The sequence below is a fragment of the Perca fluviatilis genome, chromosome 10 (genome assembly GCF_010015445.1).
Source record: "Perca fluviatilis chromosome 10, GENO_Pfluv_1.0, whole genome shotgun sequence".
NCBI classification, from domain to species: Eukaryota; Metazoa; Chordata; class Actinopteri; order Perciformes; family Percidae; genus Perca; species Perca fluviatilis.
In genome coordinates this window covers 37,928,732-37,945,060 of record NC_053121.1, presented here as the reverse complement: position 1 = coordinate 37,945,060, position 16,329 = coordinate 37,928,732, and the positions used below count along the sequence as shown (strand labels likewise).

Here is a 16,329-nt window from a genome sequence, read left to right as displayed (position 1 = left end):
CTGCTGTCAGCTGGACGTCAGAGTCCACACTGTAAACTGGAGACTCTCAGGTCAGGATTTATCAACCCATTCAACTGATGACCATTTAAACTCTGATTAACTTTAGTTGATAAACAGCTAACATGTAGCTTTGTGTCTTTTTATACGACAAACTTTAGCAGTAGTTTTGAGACTCAATAATTAAATACCACAGATGATTTTAAAGATTTATTGTAAATCTGGTCCAAAATGTACCTGGACAACAAACAAACATGAACTTAAACAGAGGGTTCCTGTGTGTTCTGATTGTATGCAGTCTGTCAGGCTGTCTGATCTCAGAGGAAGGCTGTACTTCTCTGGTCTCAGCTCTGAGTTTCAACCCATCCCATCTGAGAGAGCTGGACCTGAGCTACAATCATCCAGGAGACTCAGGAGTGAAGCTGCTGTCAGCTGGACTTAAGGATCCACTCTGGAGACTGGACACTCTCAGGTATAAACACTGATGAACAAAAAGGAGATATTTGTGTAGGAAGTTTTAAAGGAGAACATATCCAGGAACTAAAATGATAACTCCCTTTGTGAATAATTGATGCAGATTTCTGTATGTTAAAGGAACTCTCCATGGTTTGAAGAAATGGTTTTTTTCCCTCTTTCCCAGGACCAAATCAGTTTGATCTTGAGAAAGAAAGGTCCACAACAGGTTATAGAAGAAAAAATAATTTTTTTTTGAGGGGTCCAAAAAAAAGGTTTCTTTTTTCGGGGTGAAGAGTGTGTGGATGAAGCATTAATCTTCTCTTTTGGCAGACTAGTTAGCTAGAGGTTTAAAGAGGTAATAGAATGCAATGTCGATTTTACCTTGTCATAGTTGAACAACGACAGTTTGGACAGTAAATAGGACATACAGAGAACCTCAAAATCTCATTGACACCTCTTTCCTCTGCAAATCTCACAATTTGAAACGGTCTCTGAAAACGGGCGAATCTCAACGACGTCAACTCGGTGGCTCCTCCTCATTTGGCTCTAGTCTCTAGTCTTTGTCACGCCCCAACATTTACATAGGCTACACCACTGACCTGAGGTAAGCTAGTCTTCTGAATCTAGGTCACGCAGATCTCTGAAATGATATACATTGTTCATCTGCTATTCCATTATCAAATTCACTTCTGAGACTGTTTTATGCGAGAAATCAACTACGTAAAGCTCAAATATGGGCCGTTTTACAAAAATTTATGGCTAATTGCAAATTTGGTAAGACAGTGTCGGACTTCACAAGCTCCGCAATCTGCCGGGACAGGTGGCGGCTGTTGGCCGGGTTTGCTGCCCTCCCTCAGGATCACACACACAAGCTGCGCTGTGTAGCTACTTTAGAAAGAAGAAAGTTTGGAAGTTTTGCAAGGATGTTGAAAATGAACCACGGTCGTAAATGCAGTGTTCCAGACTCTACAACAGAATAGTATAGAACGAGTATATCAGACGAGAGGGAGTTATGGATCTAACGCAGCCAGCGCCGCAGAGGCACTGGCAGAGGACATGCTTGCAGGGGTTCACTCTCCGCTCCCTGCGCTCACTAGCTATTAGGTGAGTTGTGATTCTTTGGTGAAGGTTTTTTATGTCCCAAGGGTAACGTTACAACAGCCCTAGTTATAATGAAAGTGTCAAAACTTTGCATTTTGTCTCTGCTGTTTTCCATATTCACAGGGTAGTTAATGGCCCACAGAAAAGGCCATTTTCAGCCCATCCAATGTTACAAACCCTATTAGGAGACCTTAAGGAACAGTATGAAATACCCTATATAATCATTGTATCACCCCTTTAAAATCAGTTGCCGGTGCTGCATGGCTCATGTGATCGATCAGAGACGTACACTGAAGTCTGGACCAATTATTTCTCTAAGTTCCGCTTGTGCTGGGAAAGTACCGACTCTAAGTTCAAAAACTCCCTCATAACGCTCTTTCGTAGTCCCTGCGGTGCAAACACAATATATGTGTTTGAGAGTGATGTAATGTTGATGTTTCTCTACAGAGAAAGATCCACTGTTTCACCAAATGCTTGCTCTTGGGGGAATTGTTGGGTCTCTGTAAATGATAGTGTGGCAGTGGCACCAGCAGCTGTAATCCTGTTCGCACTGTGCGTACATTTTAAATTTAAATTTTAAATTTAAATTTTTTTCTCATCTAATGATAACAATGTGTAGTCTGTTCTGCTCTCTGCTATGTTCAGTTATATTTTCCTAATTATTTATACGTGTATATGTGTGTGTGTGTGTGTGTGTGTGTGTGTGTGTGTGTGTGTGCGTGGTGACGTGTGTGTTAAGCCCCCGCTGCTTGGATGGAATTTGTGGGGAGGCCTGTTGATCGCTGATTGTGTTATTTCTGTTTTTGATTGCTTTGTGGTTTCCGTATGAGTAAATCTGACCGGTTGTTGTGGGTTTGTTTTGGTTTCTTTGGTAATTCCATTCATTTTGACTATATGTGATGCAGCATCCTGTCATACTGCAGGAAAGTGATGGCTTCAGTCAGTGTGTGTTCATGTCTCTGCAGTAGTGTAGTAGGTGTCTCTAGGTGTTAAATCATGTTATTCCACACGGTAATGTCCTAGTGTCATGGTGAGGTTATTCAAAGGTGGTTTACCTGCTGGAGGATAGAAATGAAGGCCCAGGTGTAAAATCATCAAGGATAATAATGTGAGAAGAAATACATACAATTAATTGAGTAAACTAAAATATATACATTTCTAAAAAAACAGTATATCAATATACAGTAAAATCGCTAGTGTCAAATGTAAGTAAGAAAACAGACAAAAAACATGAAACAAACGATGAAGAAGAGGACTAAATGAGAAGGCAGAGTAAACTGAGGAGAGGACTAAATGAGAAGACAGTAAACTGTGGGGGGAGGAACTCCAGATATTATGTGTTGTTGTGCTGGTTGTCTCTCAGGCTGTGACATCACTCACATATCTCGCTGCTTCTACAGCACTCACACTAGTTTCTCCAAGTAGATGTTGGATTTTAGTCTGGTCAGAGAGTGTATCAAAATCTGGGAGTTTACATTTAATTTTGGTAAAGAACTGAGTTCTGATGTCAGTATACATGCTACATTGAAGCAGGAAGTGTTGCTCTGTCTCCACCTGTCTCTGTGGACAGAGCTGACACAGCCTGTCTTCTTGAGGCAGCCAAGTCTGTCTGTGGCGGCCAGTTTCCACAGCCAGACTGTGTCCACTCAGCCTGGACCTGCTCAGAGTCTTTCTGAGTCTGTGGTCACGTATGGTGCTCAAGTATTCAGCTACTGTGTACTCTCGGTTTAGAGCTAGGTAACAGTCCATTTTGCTTTGATGTTTAGTAGTGTCTTTCCAATAGGTCATGTATTTCTTTTTTTTTGTCTGCAGATGATTTGGTTGGGCCGGATGGTTTGGGGGGTGTCCTGAGGTTCTGGGGGCTATGAGGTGAGGGAGCTGAGGGGGGTGTCCTGAGGCTCTAGGTGCTATGAGGTGAGGGAGCTGAGGGGGTGTCCTGAGACTCTGGGGGCTGTAAGGTGACGGAGCTGAGGGGGTGTCCTGAGGTTCTGGGGGTCTGTGAGGTGAGGGAGCTGAGGGGGTGTCCTGAGGCTCTGGGGGCTGTGAGGGATGAGGGAGCTGAGGGCGGTGTCCTGAGGCTCTGGGGGGCTGTGAGGTGAGGGAGCTGAGGGGGTGTCCTGAGTTTCTGGGGGCTGTGAGGTGAGGGAGCTGAGGGGGGTGTCCTGAGGTTCTGGGGGGGTGTGAGGTGAGGGAGCTGAGGGGGGTGTCCTGAGGCTCTGGGGGCTGTGAGGTGAGGGAGCTGAGGGGGGTGTCCTGAGGTTCTGGGGGCTGTGAGTTGAGGGAGCTGAGGGGGGTGTCCTGAGGTTCTGGGGGCTGTGAGGTGAGGGAGCTGAGGGGGGTGTCCTGAGGCTCTGGAGGCTGTGAGGTGAGGGAGCTGAGGGACAGGGCTAGCTGACTGAGGGGACTTTTCTCTGTTTCTCTCTTGGTATTGTAGTGCTTTGTAGTGGAAACTATGGGGGTCGCTTGTTTTCAGGTGGTTGTAGAATTTGATGGATCTTTTTCAATTGTAACTTGGAGGGGATATTGGCCTAGTTCTGCTCGGCAGGCGTTATTTGGGATGTGTCTTGGTATGTGTAGAAGGTTTCTACAAAATTCTACATGGAATTTCTCAATTGGGTGATTGTCCCAGTCAGTAAATTTTAAATGTCTACTGAGCGGGCCCCATATTTCACTGCAATATAGAGCGATGGGTTTACTTTTTTCAGATTACTTATTTGAATATTTTTAACCAAATTTTAATTGGAATGACTGTTTTGATTTTTCTTTTAATTGCATAAAATGCTCTTCTTGATTTGTCTCTCAGCTCATTCACACCCATTTGAAAACTACCTGATGAACTAATATTGAGACCTAAATATGTGTAGTTTTTCACATGTTCTAATTGAACTGTATTTAGATAGAATTGATGTTTACTGTAATTTCTGGATCTTTTCTGGAAAATCATTATTTTGGTTTTGTTTAGGTTGACAGTCAGAGCCCAGGTCTGACAGAAACTGTGCAGGAGGTCCAGGTGTTGTTGTAGGCCTTCTTTTGTAGGGGACAGCAGGACTAGATCATCAGCATATAACAAACATTTGATGACAGTATCTCCCAGAGTGATACCAGGGAATGTAGAAAGTTCCAGATTTTTTGCCAATTCATTTATATACAGTAAATGTTGAACAGAGTCGGGGACAGGCAGCATCCCTGTTTCACTCCACGTTCTTGAGGAAAGAAATGTGTTTGTTGGTGGCCAATTTTACCTGAACATTTGTTGTTTGTATGCATAGATTTTATGATATCATATGTTTTTCCTCCAATACCCATTTCAATCAATTTATAGAAAAGACCATCATGCCAAATTGAATCAAATGCTTTTTTAAAGTCTACAAAACATGAAAAGATTTTTCCTTTGTTCTGCTTTAATTATTTGACAATGAAGGTGTGGAGGGTAAAGATGTGGTCTGATGTTCGATATTTTGGGAGGAATCCAATTTGACTTTTGCTCAGGATATTGTGTTCACTAATGAATTGAAAGATTCTGCCATTTATAATTCTGCAGAATAGTTTTGCCAGGTTACTGGTCACACAGATTCCTTTGTAGTGGAACTACTTGTGGCAACTTGTGGGGTCTACGTGGCGCTGCTCAGCTGGCGACTCGCAGCTCGCTCCAAAACAATTGTCTGTGTTTATTGTTTGTGATCGTCTGTCACAGAATTAAGTAACTATACTTTCTTAATATGAGGATGTTACAGTCTGTGCTAAGAGTGGTGAACATCACTTGTTGTATTGGACTTTTAATCGGAGCTGGTCTGTTTGTGCATTCACGTGCCGATAGTGTCAGAATGGAGGAACGGCGCAGCCACAGCCAACCGGCGCTTACATACGATCATACCGCACTCGTAAAACTCAACAAAGTGGGGCTTGAAGAACGTGCTACACCCGGGCTGCTGGCTAGTATCCCGGGGGAACTGATACGATCGGCAAGCCCGGTGGAGACGAGGAAGCGATCACGGCTGGCTGCAAAGGGGGGGGGATCCGGGTGGCTGAATGGACGGAGGAGGAACGAGGGAGACGGGGTGGAATAAGGAGGAGACTACGGCAGCGAAAATCCCGACCAGCTCTACCTGCTGTGATCCTGGCAACCGCGACCTTCGCATCAACAAACAAATTGATGACATACGGGCACTGGCAAGGTATTCTTTTGAATTTCGGGGCTGCTCTTCTCTGCACTTCACTGAATCATGGCTGCACACAGATGCTCCAGACTCACTTTATGACATCAGAGGATTTTCACTCATTAGGGCGGACAGAAATGAAAACTCGGGGAAGAGTCGGGGAGGAGGGATTTGTGTTTACTTAAACGAACGGTGGTGTCGCCAGTACACAATCAAGCATATGATATTTAATAGAGACTTTGAATTGTTGGGCATTGGGTTGAGACCTTTTTATCTTCCCCGGGAGTTTGGCTGCATTTTGTTATTTGTTGTCTATGTCCCCCCAAGCGGCAAAATACATTGCGCCGCCGCAGCAATAGCTGAATGTGTACATAATCAACAGCAACAATTTCCAGATGCCCCTGCCATTGTTCTGGGTGATTTTAACAACTGCAACCTGGAGAAAACTTTGCCAGGATTTGAACAGGTTGTGAAATGTGGAACAAGGAAAGAGAGCATACTGGACAAATGCTACATTAATCTCCCTAATGCCTATCAATCCAGGAGCAAACCACCAATTTCTAACTCTGACCATAATGTAGTACATCTTATTCCGACATACACATCAAAATTAAAAAGTCGGAAACCAGAGAATAAGGTGGTTCGACAGTGGACTGACGACAGCAGGGAGGAACTGGGGGCTTGCTTTGACTGCACAGATTGGCAAGTACTGATGGGGGACACATTGGAAGAAACTTGCACCGCAACAACAGACTACATTAACTTCTGTGTACAGTCTATCATACCCACAAAAACAGTAAAGGTGTATCCCAATAATAAAACCTATGTAACCAAAGACATTAAACAACTAATGAATTTGAGGAAATTGGCCTTTAAAAATAAAGACAGAAGGGAGCTACAACAAACAGGCAAACAACTGAGGGAAAAATTGAGGAAGGCAAAGGAAGCACACAAGAAACACCTGGAGGAAGCTTTCAAGGCTGGCAACCCACGCAAAACATGGGATACAATGAAAAACATGACAGGCATGCCAGGTAAAAACAGGAGACCTTTTGGTGACAAGTGATGAGCTAACCTCTGCTACTGAACTGAACACCGCTTCTTTACTAGGTTTGAAACGTCTGGGAATACGGGAGAGATGCAGAGATGTGCTGGAGTCAGTCGCAGTGGGCTCTGAGGATAGAGTGACAATTACAGTCGGTCAGGTGGAAAATGTCTTTACGTCGGCTTAATTCACATAAGGCCACCGGCCCGGACAACATCAGTGCCTCTATCCTTAAAACTTACAGTAAGGAGTTAGCCCCAGTGTGGCAACCAATCTTCCAACAGTCCATGGATACACACACTGTCCCCATGGCCTGGAAGACATCGTACATCATCCCCTACTAAAGAAATCATGCCCCAAGGAGTGCAATGACTTCAGACCTGTGGCATTAACATCTGTATTAATGAAGTCATTGGAAAAAATCATATCCTATGGACTCTCTCAGTCTGTACAGGACATATTAGATCCGTTCCAGTTTGCATACAGGCAACAGCGTAGCCGCGGAGATGCTGTTGGCACTCTAATGCATCTGGTTGCAAAACACCTGGACTCTCCGAGAAAATAAAGCCTTATGCCAGGGTACTGTTCATCGACTTCTCCTCTGCATTCAATACAATAAAACCGGACATATTGTTATCTAAAATGGTTCAAATGGGTACAAACCCATATCTTATTCACTGGTACTGTTCCTTCCTTAATAACAGGCAACAGCTGGTCAGGGTCAATAACACATATTCCCCCATGGTCACAACCAGCTGTGGTGCCCCACAAGGATGTGTTAGCTCTCCTCTGCTCTTCACACTCTATACCAACGACTGTGTTACTTCTGCACCCAACCACCATATCATCAAATTTTCTGATGATACTGCACTGGTAGCTCTGATGAAGGAGGGGGAGGGGGCCGACCTCTATGTGGAAACGGTGAATAATCTGGCAAAGTGGTGTGATTTAAATGCCCTCATCCTCAATACACAAAGAACTGAGGAGATTATCTTCGGCACCTCTCATGAGTGTCACATTACACCAATAATCATTAACAATCAAACCATAAAACAAAATTCATCCTTCAAATACCTTGGAGTGCACGTGGACAGTGACCTTTCCTGGACCTATCATGTAGACTATATCTGCAGCAAAGTACAGCAGAGAATCTACTTTTTAAGGAGACTTAGGTCATTCGAAGCGAGCAGCGAAATCCTGTTTGCGCGTTTTAAGCGCATGCAGTATGGAGGCGCAGTGTGGTTTGGGGGCCTCTCAGTCCATCTGAAGGCCAGGATTCTGCGGCTCCTGAGGATTTGTTCCAAATTGGTGGGACCGTTCCAGTGGAGAACGTTCACTGAAAGCCAAGTATTGCATACTGTCAGACTGGCTGACAAAATCTCCCAGGACTCGTCCCATGTGTTGCATGGGGGATTATCAACTCCTGCCCTCTGGGAGGCGCTATAGGGTCCCAGACTGCAGAAAGAACAAATATAAACACTCATTTGTTCCTCTGTCAATATCTCTGTTGAATCAACACAGGAAAGCAAAGAAGTGATAGTTCCTCCCCCCAATTTTTAATTTTTAATCTCACCCTTTTAACCTTGTCTCTATATGTATGGTTATTTATGACCACTCTTGCAGGGCAGGCCCCACCCCTCATATTAATTAATTAAGTATCTATGTTGTATTGATGTCTCTATGTTTATAGCTTTTGTTTTTAGGTTGTTGTGTGGTGATTGTTGGAGCTTGTGTGCTATCTATCTATCTATCTATCTAGTGATTTGGGTCAAACTTGTCTCCATTTTTGTGGATTGGGGTTATCAGTCCTTGGTTTCAAATAGCTGGGAAAATACCTGAATTTAGGATGATATTGAAAGCTTTTAGGATGACCAATTTGAATTTATTATCTGTGTATTTGATCATTTTATTTCATCACCACCTTTTGGAGTTTAAGCTTTTTCATTTTGTGTTAGTTCTTGTTCTGTAATCAGGTGTCAATGGGGTTCTGGTAGTCTTTAATTGCTGATTCAAGGAGTTTTAATTTCCTCTGTATTTCCTGTTGGCCTGGGTTATTTGTTATTTTGCCGTAAACATTAGTAAAATGAGTGGTCCAAATATCCCCATTTTGGATTGCTAATTCCTCCTTAGATGTTGTGTTTAGTTTATGCCAATTGTCCCAGAATTGATTGGACTGTATTGATTCTTCGATTAGGTTTAGCTGATATTTGTTATGCTGTTCCCTTTTGGTTCTTAATTTATGGTTCTTTTTTATTTATTTATGGTTTCTCCATAAAGAAGGCATACACTTTGGTTATTTGGATCCCTGTGTTTCTGATTGGATACATTTCTTAGTTCTTTCCTTAGATTTTTACACCAACTATCTCATGGCAGTGAGATAGTTGGCGTCCGAGTTGTTTGTCTTGTAAGCGTCATTAAGTGTGTCAAGTTTTGACTAAAAGTTTGTATAAAGTTTTTCTGAGACTTCCTACTGAGCAGCTAGTCTCCAACCGAAGTTGTTAACCTAAAAAAAATTGAACTTTTCTACCTGGTTGTAACATGGATTCTATCATGTCTGCTGCTTGCCCAGGATTCAAAGCAGGCGGCTACCCAAGGAAGAACACAGTACAGCAGAGACCAATTGCTTCATCTTAGCTTTGGGAACCTGCCTAGTCTATCAGATATAACCTTACACTTACCAGACTGTATACGAAAGGATCATATGTCCGGATCCTCGACATGGCAGAGAAAAAAGGGGAAGTGGGGAAAACGCGGAGGCGTCAGTCTACACCTGAGAAAGCAAGGAATGAGACGGTTCCCCCTGCCCATAATGATAATGGGGAATGTGCAATCCTTTAGGAACAAGGTGGATGAACTCCAGGGAAATGTCCAGCTACAGAAGGATTTCAGGGAATGCTGCGCCCTGGCCTTCACGGAGACCTGGTTGGGGATCAAGACAGAGACCTGTGGTTTGACGGCTTTGGATTACCTTCTCAGCTGGACCGGGAGGCCAGTGCAATGGGAAAGACACTGGGTGGCGGGGTATGTGTGTACTTTAATAGACGGTATTGTACCTCTGTGACTGTTAGAGAAAAAATATGCCTGCCCGATATAAAACTCCTGTCTGAGTCATTACGACCATTTTACTTACCACGGGAGTTTCCACAAATGTTCTTAACAGTCGTGTACATCCACCCGAGGGCAAATGCCACCACCGCTTGTACTGTGATTTCTGACGTAGTGCAGAAACTACAGTCGCTCTCCCCAGACGCGCCAAACTTTATCCTTTAACCATGTTACCCTGAAAAAGACTTTGAGAGATTTTTACCAGTATGTCACCTGTCCTACCAGGCGGGGAAAGACACTGGACCTCTGCTGTGGCACAATAAAGGATGCTTATAAATCAATGCCACTCCCCCAAATGGACTCCGCAGACCATAATTGTATACAACTCCTCCCCACTTATCGTACTGTCCAGAGAAGGGGAAAAAGTGCAAACTAAGGCAATACAAGAATGGACTGAGGAATCAGTTATGTGCCTACAGGACTGTTATGATTGCACAGACTGGGATATTTTAAAAATTCCTGCAAGGACTTGGATGAAATGACTGATGCTGTTTGCTCATATGTGGCCTTTTGTAGAGCTATGATTATACCCTGCAAACAAGTAAAGCTATACCCTTATAAAACCATGGGTGAATAGGTCTATAAAAGATAGTATACAGAAAAATAGACATGCTCATAAGCAGGGAACTGCCTCAGATTTACATGTAGCCACCAAAGAGCTTAAAGGTGAGATATATAAAGCAAAACAAAGATATAAGTCTAAACTTGAAAAAAGTCTGGCTGAAAACAACCTTGGCTCTGCCTGGTCCTGTATGAAAATGATAGCAGGTACCCAGAAGCACAGTAACAGTAGCCATGATGCAGAGCTTGCCACTGCTTTCAACTCTTTTTATACACGACAAGTCTGATTTTAGTCAGGAGGTCCAAGGACTCCAACACAAACTCAAGGATAATCAACATTTCAACATCACATATAAAGACGTTGAAAATGTCTTTAGTAGGACAAAGACTTATAAAAGTCATGGACCTGATAACATCTGTGGGCGTGTGATCAAAACATGTACAAGAAAGCTGAGTCACATATTCCAATATATTTTTTATAAATCCCTGCAGATGCAACATGTACCAAAAATCTGGAAGGATGCGGTAGTGGTCCCAGTTCCAAAATGTAGTAGTTCTAAAACTCTCAATGATTTTAGACCTGTCGCTCTCACTTCAATTTTAATGAAAAATTTTGAAAAATTGATAAGGCCACATATTTTAAGGATAACTGAACATGCATTGGATCCCATGCAATTTGCCTACAGGCCACGCAGGGGTGTAGGAGATGCCACTCTCACTCTGCTTCATTTGCTCCTCAAACATCTTGAGGGAAGTGGGACCCATGCACAAATTCTTTTTATTGATTTTTCATCTGCCTTTAATACAATTCAACCGTGTATTTTAGCGAACCATCTTGTTGAGCAATTTGATTTTCATCCTAATCTTGTTGGTTGGATTTTGGATTTTTTAACAAACAGGACACAGAGAGTAAAGATGACTGGAGCTCTGTCTGGTCAGCTTTGCTCTTCTACAGGTTCGCCACAGAGGGGTGTACTTTCACCCCTACTGTTCATTCTATATAGAAACATGTGTCAGAGCAAATATGTAAATATGACCATTATTAAATATGCGGACGACTCCGTCATAGTGAGTTTGCTCCATAAAAATAACAGAGGCCACAAAACGTACAAGCACTTTGGTCATGTACTATTTTCTATTCCTTTTTTATCTATGTTTTACTATCTGTTTTTATATGTTTTAATGTTTTGTGTGTTGCATGTTATGTTGTGGTCTAAAAACTTTTAAGGATGTCCTGCCTCTTAGATTGTAAAACTAGTTTACCTACGGGTACCAATAAAGTAACCTAACCTAACTAACCATTTTTCACCACTAATATTTTTTCTTTTTCTTTTCCTCTTTAAATTTGTTAGTTTTGCTGCCTTGTCAAACATGGCATTTATGTTATTAATAGCTAAATTCACACCTTCGTCACTTTAAGGAAAGGATATACAAAGATAATCATCCGAGAGTGATTGGATTTGTGGACTGGGTAGAGGTTTGTAGATTACTAGAATCTAGTTCTTTGTGTTTGATATTTCCTCTACTCAGATAGATTGTTATTTTACTATGGTCAGACAGGGGAGTAAGGTGATTGACTGTGAATGGCTTGATATTAGAAATGTCAAGGTCAGAGATAAAATAATCAACAGTACTGCTGCCAAGGGAAGAACTGTGGGTGTATCGACCGAAAGAATCTCCTTTTACTCTGCCATTAACGATATATAGACCTAACGTACAACAGAGCTGTAGGACCTGTGTCCCATTCCTGTTAGTACGCTTGTCGTAGTTGTTTCTGGGGGGGATATGTGGGGTTTATTAGACTGTTGTTCCCTAGTATGTGCAGGTTTCCATGGCTGTCTATAGTGTCTAATTTCTCTGCTGTTCTGGCATTGAGATCACCACAGATTAAAATATTACCTTGACTCTGAAATTGATTTATCTGTCCTTTGAGTATGGAGAAACTCTCCTCGTTGAAATAGGGTGACTCGTAGTTTTTTTTTTATTATTTTTATCCAGATATAAAATTCACCTCTCTTGACTAATTCTATTGAATCGGTATATTCAGATGTATACCAAATTATCATTCCTCCTGATTCTCTCCCCTGAGTTACTCCTTTTAATTTGTTGGACGGGACAATAATTTCTCTGTAACCTATTGGACAACCAGTGGAAGTACCTTTACACCATATTTCCTGGACTACAACAATGTCAGTAGTATTGACCTCCTTCAGGAACTCTGCATTTTTACTTTTTAATCCAAAAGTTGAGAACCGTAGGCCCTGAACATTCCAACAAGAGATAGAAAAAGACATCATACCATTAAAATACTTAATGTTTCTAAATGAGGCAAACTCCTGTTAACGATATATGTAAATGTTTTCTTTTCTTAGATAAAAAATAATAACAAAAAGCAAACTAAAGTGTTTGGTGTGTGTGTGTGTGTGTGTGTGTGTGTGTGTGTGTGTGTGTGTGTGTGTGTTTGTGTGTGGGTGCGTGTGTGTGTGCGCGTGTGTTTGTGTGTGTACTTATTGTGTTAAGGTTCCATCAGGTGTGACCAGATTAGGCTCAGCATGTGCTGGATGTCCTTCAGTTGGCTGGTAGGTTGGCTGTTTTTCTCACTGTCTGGGCGTAGCGCTGTCTGTCAGTCTCTCTGTAGGGGCTATTGTCAGTTCAGAGGGGAGAAGAGGGAGCGGCCTGCCGGTGACGTGGCGGGGATGGTGATATTGCGTCAGGGTTGAGGGGTCCTCGCTGCTGATGTAGTGGGATTTCTTGGTAGACTTGGCAAGGTAAAGGTTGGAGGGGCTGAGTTGCGGTTTAAAGTGGCGTCCTTCAGTGTCTTTGCGAAGATGGGGACGGCTTGCTTGTAGAGGTGGTCGTGATCATAAAGACAGTCTAGGTCGAAGGTAGGGTGGTGGGCCACGTGCATGTTAGGTCTCAGGGCACAGTCCTGGGAGAGGCCGGCATTGATCCGTTGGAGGGAACAGGGTGAAGGTCTTTCTGTTGGAGAAGTTTCTGATGGCTTTCTCGATCACTCTCCTTAGTGATAAGGTCACTCTTGTTGGGTCTGCAGGTCATTAGTGCCAGTATGAATGATGATGTGGCTGGGAGAGCCAGTGCTCTTGAAGTTCTGTCTCAACTTTGTCTCTCTTGCACAGCTGGCAGAAGCGCTCCTCTTTGGGGACCCATGATTGTTTGTAGCGGCCTGTCTCAATGGCCAGGTTGTGCTCACTGAGTCTGTACTTGGTCAATGTAGTTCTTAGTTTGATATCAGTAACTGTGGTCAGGTAGTCTGCTACACTGTACTCTCGCTTTAGGGACAGATAGCACTGTACTCTCTCTTTAGGGACAGATAGTACTGTACTCTTTCTTTAGGGACAGATAGCACTCTACTCTCTCTTTTGGGACAGGTAGCACTGTCCTCTCTCTTTAGGGACAGATAGCTCTGTACTCTCTCCTTAGGGACAGATAGCTCTGTACTCTCTCTTTAGGGACAGATAGCTCTGTTCTCTCTCTTTAGGGACAGATAGCTCTGTTCTCTCTCTTTAGGGACAGATAGCTCTGTACTCTCTCTTTAGGGACAGACAGCTCTGTACTCTCTCTTTAGGGACAGATAGCTCTGTACTCTCTCTTTAGAGACATATAGCACTGTACTCTCTCTTTAGGGACAGATAGCACTGTACTCTCTCTTCAGGGACAGACAGTGTCGTGGAAGTTTCCTTTGCAGCAGGGGGGTAAATTTCAGAGTTTAGTAAATTGAAACAAATAAGACAGTCTGAGACTAAAACCAAGTTGGGTTTTTGTATTTTATTAAAAAAGATAGATTTGCAAATAGGAGCAACATGATTTCACAAAAGGCCGCAGCCCAGTGTGGAGTCAGTTTCTCAAATGAGTGAACAAAACACCAGGCTTATATGCAGTTTCAGAGTGACAGCACACACGCACTTGGCTTAGTATGACGCTACAATTTTGACAGGCAATCTGATACACATGAAGACAATCAGAGAGATACAAGAGACATCTTGCAGTCATCTCACCTCCTCCCTGTACGACTTTCACCCCCCAGTTACATCTTAACTGGCATGGGAAAACTAGAGATAGTTTTAGGGTGACCTTGTACCTTTATCGGTTCAGGCTAACAGTGCTCACATAATGTTCCAGACTGGATGTCTCACAAAGTTAGAATCAAAATCTACATGTGGGAATGAGATAAACTCTTTCAGCATTTGTGAGGGAATTTAAAGTACAAATGAAACATAAAAATATAAGGAATTATGCTTAAATGTAATTTTCCCATTACAATAGCACTGTCCTCTCTCTTTAGGGACAGATGACACTGCATTTTGCTTTGTGCTTTTGTTTGTGTGTTCCAGTTGGTGATGTAGTTTAGTTTCTGTTGTGTTATAATTTGGTTAACTCTGATTGGTTGGTTCCCAGACTGGTCCTGAGGCAGAACAGGGTCAGGAAGTGAACTGAGCATCAGGACCAGCTGAGTGAGGGGACTCTTCTCTTTCTCTCTCTCTCTTTCTCTCTCTCTCTTTCTCTCTGTCTATCTCTCTTTCTCTCTCTCTCTCTCTGTCTCTCTCTCTCTCTCTTTCTCTCTTTGTCTTTCTCTTTCTTTCTCTCTCTCTTTCTGTCTCTCTCTCTCTCTCAATCCAATTCAAGGTAGCTTTATTAGCATGACTGTAGGTACAGTGTTGCCAAAGCACAAGCAAAACAGCATAAAAATGTTTACAGTAACAATTAGAACATTTATAGCATTAAGGAAAACAGTAACTTAAGTAAAAATTGCACTCTTTCGCACACACACACGTATGAATGTACACACACACACACAGCAGGTGGGCCAGTTTATCAGTCTTTAAGGGAGCTAGAATTTGGAACTTTTTTTGAGAATTGTAAAAAATATCCTTTTAGCAGAAAGTGCATCTCTGTCTCAACCTCACTAGTCGTATAGTGACCACAGATCCGCTGCTCTTTTGGAAGCCATGCTTGTTTGTAGCGGTCTTTCTCTACGGCGAGGCTGTGGTCACTGAGCCTGTACTTGGTAAGAATCTGTCTCTGCTTTGTGTCTCTGATGGTGGAGAGGTACTCTGCCAATTCATAATCTCTTTTTAGTGACAAGTAGCATTCTAATTTGGATTGTGATTTTGTCTGATCATCCCAATGTTCCAGATATTTTTTCTTACTTTGTTTCATAATTTGTTTGACTTTGATGCGATTTTGGAAAGCAGTGCTGGTCTGAGATGGATGGGTTAGTGTATTAGTCAACTTCAGAACAAGCTGACAGAGGGGACTGGTTTCAGGGCTGACCTCTTGGCTTTTGATTGCTTGAAACTTTATGGTATTTTCTGCACTGGATTTCAGATGTATTATTTTTAATTTGTGGGTGTTTTCCTTTGGACCCTCAGAATATTTCTAATAAATTCTGCATGCAGGGATTCTATGGGGTGTTTATCACATCTAGTGTAGTCAAGCTTACTGAGTGGACCCCATATCTCACATCCATACAGTGTAATTTGCATGATGACACTGTCAAAAATTTTGCACCAGATGTTAATTGGAATTTGTATTTTACAAAAATTCCTTTTGATAGCATAGAGAGCTCTGCAAGCTTTCTCTTTTAGCGTATTCACTGCAAGCTCAAAGCTTCCTGAGGCACTGAGTTTCAGGCGTAGGTAGTCGTAACACTGTGAATGCTCTAGGACCGTGTTTCCTAGAGTGAAAAGGTGTCTGTTTACCTGGGATCTGGCTTTCTTCTGGAAGATAACAATCTTGGTTTTTACCAAATCAACTGTCAGGGCCCAGTTGTGACAGAAGTGCTCTAGCAGATCCAGGTGCTGCTGTAAGCCTTGTTCGGAGGGCGAGAGCAGCACCAGGTCATCTGCAAAGAGCAGAAATTTAACTTCCGTATTGTTTAGGGTGAGT

The 16,329-nt window shown here is 42.6% G+C and overlaps 1 protein-coding gene across 1 annotated transcript in view; it reads left to right on the top strand.

Moving 5' to 3' along the window:
• The first annotated feature begins 251 nt into the window (after nucleotides 1-251).
• Nucleotides 252-16,329, top strand: part of LOC120566573 (neoverrucotoxin subunit alpha-like) — a 34,800-nt gene continuing 18,722 nt past the window's right edge. Inside the window, exon 1 of the mRNA XM_039813089.1 lies at nucleotides 252-469. Coding sequence (XP_039669023.1) covers nucleotides 252-469 — 218 coding nt within the window. The remainder of the gene's footprint in view (nucleotides 470-16,329) is intronic.